This window comes from Mus caroli, unplaced genomic scaffold, assembly GCF_978045245.1.
Source record: "Mus caroli unplaced genomic scaffold, Mus_caroli_1 scaffold_11, whole genome shotgun sequence".
NCBI classification, from domain to species: Eukaryota; Metazoa; Chordata; class Mammalia; order Rodentia; family Muridae; genus Mus; species Mus caroli.
In genome coordinates, this window is record NW_028227266.1 from 87,138,457 (window position 1) to 87,144,456 (window position 6,000).

Consider the following 6,000-nt stretch of genomic DNA (forward strand, 5'->3'; position numbering starts at 1 on the left):
GAGGAAGGCACCAAGCCCAGACCTGTTTTCTCTTGACTGCAGTGAGGACTGAATGGATATCAGCGTTTCTCCTACTGCTAAAGGCCTCTTCATTTTGAGGGGTGGGAGTAAGGAGTGCTGGAGATTAAACAGATACTAGGTAGACATTTTCTAGTTTGCCTCATGCATGCTGGGGAAATGGTTTTTAACACTGCTGTCCTAGCTCCTATAGGCTTTTGAAATGATTTTCTCAGGAGTTAATCCCACCATCCAAAGTGAGTCTGTAATGTAATAACCTCATTTTACTCCAAAATCATTTTTCTGGTCTCATTTTCTCACTCTATTAATCTTGCTTTGTTCATTTTGAGATGTGATCTTACATAGTAGAGAATGACCTCAAACTCACTATGTAGCCAAAGTTGGCCTTTAACTCTTGCTCCTCCTGCTTCCATCTCCCAAAGGCTGGTAATACAGTTATGTACCACTGTGCCTGGCTTCATTTTTTTTTTTTAATTTATTTAATATCCACTCCAGACTAGACTCAAACTACGTAGTGTTGCGATTCTCCTGCTTCTGGGTTGGGTATTCCAAGACTGCACCTCCCCGGCTTCATTTTCATTTTAGTTCATGGAATCCAATGCTGGGTGCAGCTGTCTGGCAGGAGACCTGGCCTGTTGTCTGTGGGGTAACCATGACTTATAGACATTTTTCCAGGGCAGAGATAAGGGCCTGTGGTCTAGCCAAGTACCAAATACACGTATCTGTGGTCTAGCCAAGTACCAAATACACGTATCTGTGTAAAACACCAAATCCCAAATTACCACATTCAGTCTTCAAAGCTGTTGCAAATGCTCCATTGCAATGATGCACGCACGCCTTGATTTCCAAACCCTGTGAGTCATCACTGGACCAATTAATTCAGGATTTTAAAGAGGAAAAATACAGGGTTTCTCCCAGCAAAATCACCCTTGCCTTTCTGAGGGTCGATTCTCCTGGAGAACTCAAGGATGAATCTGCGGGTAGCTACACCATCACCATATTCCCAATGAAATTTCACTCGAACCGTAACCTAAAGTAGCACAGCCTAGGGTCCCAGTTTTAGATCTTGGCCAAAATCTCTTTCATAGGCAAAAGCCCCTTTGGACTCAGCAAAAACATGCACTCGTTTCTCTTCTAGGAATCCATGTGGTGTATGATATTAACCGAAAGCCCTGGAATAGAGTGGTCCAATTAGAAGTTCTCTGCACCAAGTGTCGAGTGCCCATCTATGAGCCTCTTGAAATGGATAAAGTGTATAAAGTGACCCTCCCAAGCTATCTGGCCAACGGTGGAGATGGATTCCAGATGATAAAAGATGAATTACTGAAACATGACTCTGGTAAGCACAAGTGTCTCTTCCTCTCCTGTTCCCAAAGGTATTCAGCACAAAAGCACTGGGCAGAGAAGAGCCAGGCAGAGGAGACCCTATGCGTTTGTTGCTGGTTCCATTCTGCTTTGGGGATCACTAACAGCAGCGCAGCACTGAGAAGCATCATGCCATCCCTTCCCCAGCACACATGATCCCATCTATCCAACTCCAGGGAAGACATGCTTTGTTAGAGACACGGTCTTTCTGGGTAGTCATGGCTGGCCTGGAACTCATAGAAATTCTCCTGCCTCTGCTTCCCAAGCATTGGGATGAAAGGTGTGTGCTATCACACCTGGTCCATGTTTTATTGTTTTTTTAAAACAAACAAACAAACAAACAAACAAACAAACAAACAAACAGTAAACTACTGTGTATTAACAGTGTCAGGTATTAAACAGCTTCAATGAATGAATCCAAATAGCATGATTTAAAAAATAGTAAGATTCTTTTAGGTCACTGTGCATTTGTCTCAGCAAATCTTATTTCTTTATCCACCCTCTTCTGGAAATGAAACCTCCAGTGTCCCATCATCAAGTATGTGAAGATAATGTTGAACAGACAGCATGAGAAAGAAAGCCACTTTTATTTCTCAACTAATTCTTGGCCCAGGTCCCCAGCACCCTTGGCAATGGAGTGTATTACAGCTGTGATGCCAACAGCCTCTTAGAAACCTTAGAGCGGAGGCGACTGCGCTCGTCCCTATCACCCAGTGCTGAAGCTCCTGTCTGGAACATGAAAGTGCAATCAGATTTTTTGAACTTAAAACTACCAGCATTTTTGTCTTCCGAGATGTCTTCTCTTTTTCAATTTCAAGGTCTTTAGTGACTTAATTTCCCTTCTTACTGTTAATAGATCATTTTTCTAGAGTTAGAATAATACATATATATAATTTTTTTCCAGGTGATGAAGATATCAGCGTGGTTTCTGAATACATCTCAAAAATGAAAGTAGTTTACCCAGCCGTTGAAGGGCGGATCAAGTTCTCTGCAGCAAGTCATTACCAGGGAAGCTTTCCTTTAGTAATTCTTTCATTTTGGGCAGTGATCCTTATTTTGTACCAATAACAGGAAGTCTCCTTGTCCTTGATGTCAAACTACATTTTTCTTCCAGTGATATTCATATCTGCCTCTGGAGACCTGGCTTTGTAACAGCACTCATCATCCTCAAGGCTCCTGGCAGATGCTCTTCACAAGGAAGAGACTGTAACATCATTTGTTGGGGCCAGCAACTCAGTGAGCAGATAGAAAGTCACAGTGAACCAACAGGGTCCTTCTGGCAGGTAGTGGGTAAGGGAAACAACTAGGTGTAGTTTGCATAGCCACATAACACATCTGGTTACCATTTCCCTTCCTATTCATTTCTAATCCATCAAACAATTGATGTTTACATACAACTTCATCATTGCCAGCTCTGGTGGCACATACCTGTGGTCACAGCACTTGGCAGGGAGGAGAGGATGGCTGCAAGTTCTAGGCCAGCCTGACATATGTAGAGTTTCAGGCCAGTCAGCTAGATATCAAGACTCTCACACACAAACAAACATTATAATTTACAAGTAGATTTTTGTAGACAAGTCTTATGATAAGCTAGGCAGAAAGGGTCGGCTTGTTCAAGGTCAGACATCTCCAAATAATACATCTAAGATCTGTACCTGAGTCTTTTTACCTCAAGTCCAACCTCTCTCCTACTGTCAAGTCTCCTCTCTTCCTGCGGTTGGCCTCAGACAAATCTGTTTCTGCCTTCCATAGTACCCTTTCTTTTGGGCTCCTATTGTCTCTCAGGTTTGAGAGAGTAGCTACTGGACAGGATTCTTCCCTACAACACCATGTGCCTTTGGTGAGTCATAGACAAACTGTATACAGCAGATAATAGATTAGTCCAGGGACTGCAAAAGGCAGTCAGGGACAGGCAGGAAAGGGAAAGGAGAATATGACCAGGACTTATAGAAGAAAGAGTGGATATTCAGATGGGTTCCATAAACACTAGTTAAGGAGCAGAACATGACTCCAAAGCACAACACTGGTTCTTATTAACTCCTGTGGGACTCCAAAAGCCCTGCCTCTCTTTCTCCTTCCTTCTTCCTCACATGGAGGTGCCATGAGAGAACTTCCTAAAATAAACTGTAATTCTAAACCTGCATCTGTCCTGTCCAAGATGCCAACACGGCTCTCATTCTAGTCACACGTGTACAATCCAATGTTCTGGAAGGCAAGAGTGAGTTTAAGAAGTGGTATACATAAATGTTTGAAGTCACTGAGACTCAAATCCCACACAACCACTGTCAGGCATACTCAGGTCAAAACATGAGAAGACCAGCAGGACAGTGAGCCCTATGGGAGGTCCAAGAGATACCCAGACTGATGAAATGATCTATGCCCACAGAACACCAGACCAAGACAGTCCTGTGACCAAGTGAGCATAGTCAGCACTGTACAGTAGTTAAGAATCCTTAACTATAAACCAGCAGCTAGATGTCTGGACAGGGAACATGTTGGTTTCCTAGTGTTTACGAATATTAAGGACTCTTGACCCAAACCATTTTAAAATTCCAATCCTTTTATGAAATTTGTTGCAGTGAAACAATGCCTTCAGTTCTTTTTGAATGTGTAGATTAGTTATAAACAGAAATGTCAGCAAGACTGTAAAAAATGAAGAAAGGTGCATATGAGGTATATTTTTATGCTTGGCCAGTAAATAAGGAGAAATCTTATTATAGCATAATTTTTAAAGAACATTTTTATAATTTTTCTAAATATGTGTATATTTTATGCAGCAGTATTGAGAAATGACCTTGGACTATCTTGTAATTGTAAATTCCAAACAATAAAACTGAAGATATACTCCTTTGTCTTTGGTCTTACTTCTTCTCTTAACACTTGTACCCTCAGGGATACAGCAAAGATAAATTTCACTTCAAAACTGAGAAGAACAATGCATATAATATTTTAAGCAGAAGAGAAAAGTCTCCTCTCTATCTATCTCTCTCCCTCTCTCCATCCCTCCCTGGAAGACTGAAGTCTCAACTTTGCTTCATCTGATCTTACTTTACTCCTCAGTGAAAATCATCCAGACGCTGGATAAAACACTAGAGGTGGGGTTGTTCAAACATGAGATTCCAGACGATCATGACAAGGCAGGTAAATAAAATCAACATCAGTCTTTGTTTTTAACTTCCTTGAACTTTTGTTTAAATGTGTGTTACTGTTCTGCACTGAGCTTAAGTGGCATCCAAATTTTCTTGCTCAACCTAAAACCACACTTAACATTTTTATTTTAGCTAACAAAATGTGGATTATTTATGGTGTATAACATGATGTTTTAAGATGTGTACCAACACTGTGGAATGGCTGTGTCAAGCTAATTAGCAATGCCTTCTCTGTGCTTGCTCTTAATTTCTCAGTGGCTATATTTCTACAAGAGTCCTTTTCCCTATTCCTCTTTTGTAATCCCTCTTTGGTATTCCCTTCCTCTTCTTGATATACCTCTCTATTGTGATTTATAAATCTAAAAGTGTGATACTGGGCTGAAGAGCCAGCTCAGTGCTTAAGAGCACCTGACGCTTTTGCAGAGGACCCAGGTTCAAATCCCAGCTCACAACCATATGTGATTTAGGGCCATGTTCTTGCCTTTGAGCACCAGGCATGCAAGTGGTACACAGACAAATATGCAGTCAAAACACACACACAAGCATCAAAGATTACCATTATGATGGTAAGCTGAGGTTGGCTTACACAATCACCTATGTATAGCAGCAGTCAGCAGGAGACATACACTGTGGTGTACCAACACGTCTTTCACTCTGGCAGTGAACTATACAAAAACTGAGAGATCACAACAGGCCACATTCCTACCTCCAAATTCCTGTCATCTCTGTCTCAGCAGCATTTTCCCATAACACATCTTCTGTCTGCCACATTCTTTGTGCCTGGTATTGCTGGGATCAGACAGGAAGCTCGGGGATGAGTAAGACATAGCTCTGTGCCCACAGCTTAGTAAAGAGAGAAATTCAAGCTTCTCTCTGTCTAGGAGGCATTCACACTCTTACTTTGGTAGGTTCTATGCCTCTTCTGGTCCATCTACTTATAGTACAAAAGCTACTTTACAAGACTCTAGCCACAGAAGGAAATATCTAACCTACTGACTATAGTGCCTCTCATCTTGATTGAAATTATTGATCCATGGATAAGAATTGTTACCCAAACCAAGACAGTAAGAAGCCTGCAGTGACCTTTTTAATGTATATGTAAATGTAAGACAAGCTTTTCCCTGCCACCTGTACAGTGATTCCATAGTTGTCTTTTCTGTCTCCCCTACATAAAGGTACTTGAAAAACAGTAGTCAACAGGTCTGAAGCTGAGACAAAAATGATGTGGAAACCCCATATGATTCAAGAGCTGCAAAGCTCATACTGAAGTCAGCTCTATTACCAACCCTCTGTGGCTGGATTACATAAGGATACACTTTGTATTCTCTCAAAACAAGACTGCCAGCTCTGTCATCTGCAACCAAGAGCCCAAACCAGCTCCAATTACAAGAGAACATGCAAAAGCGTCCCCTGCACACACACAAAAGTGGGCTTAAGAGGTAGTCAAACCTCAGCATTCTAGATGTTA

The 6,000-nt window shown here is 41.6% G+C and overlaps 1 protein-coding gene across 1 annotated transcript in view; it reads left to right on the forward strand.

Annotated features, from left to right (window-relative positions):
- Nt5e (5'-nucleotidase ecto) overlaps positions 1–4,216 on the forward strand; it is a 45,766-nt gene extending 41,550 nt beyond the window's left edge. The window contains exons 8-9 of the mRNA XM_085827824.1: positions 1,157–1,357; positions 2,288–4,216. Coding sequence (XP_085683950.1) covers positions 1,157–1,357; positions 2,288–2,451 — 365 coding nt within the window. The 3' untranslated portion in view covers positions 2,452–4,216. The remainder of the gene's footprint in view (positions 1–1,156; positions 1,358–2,287) is intronic.
- The last annotated feature ends 1,784 nt before the right edge of the window (positions 4,217–6,000 follow it).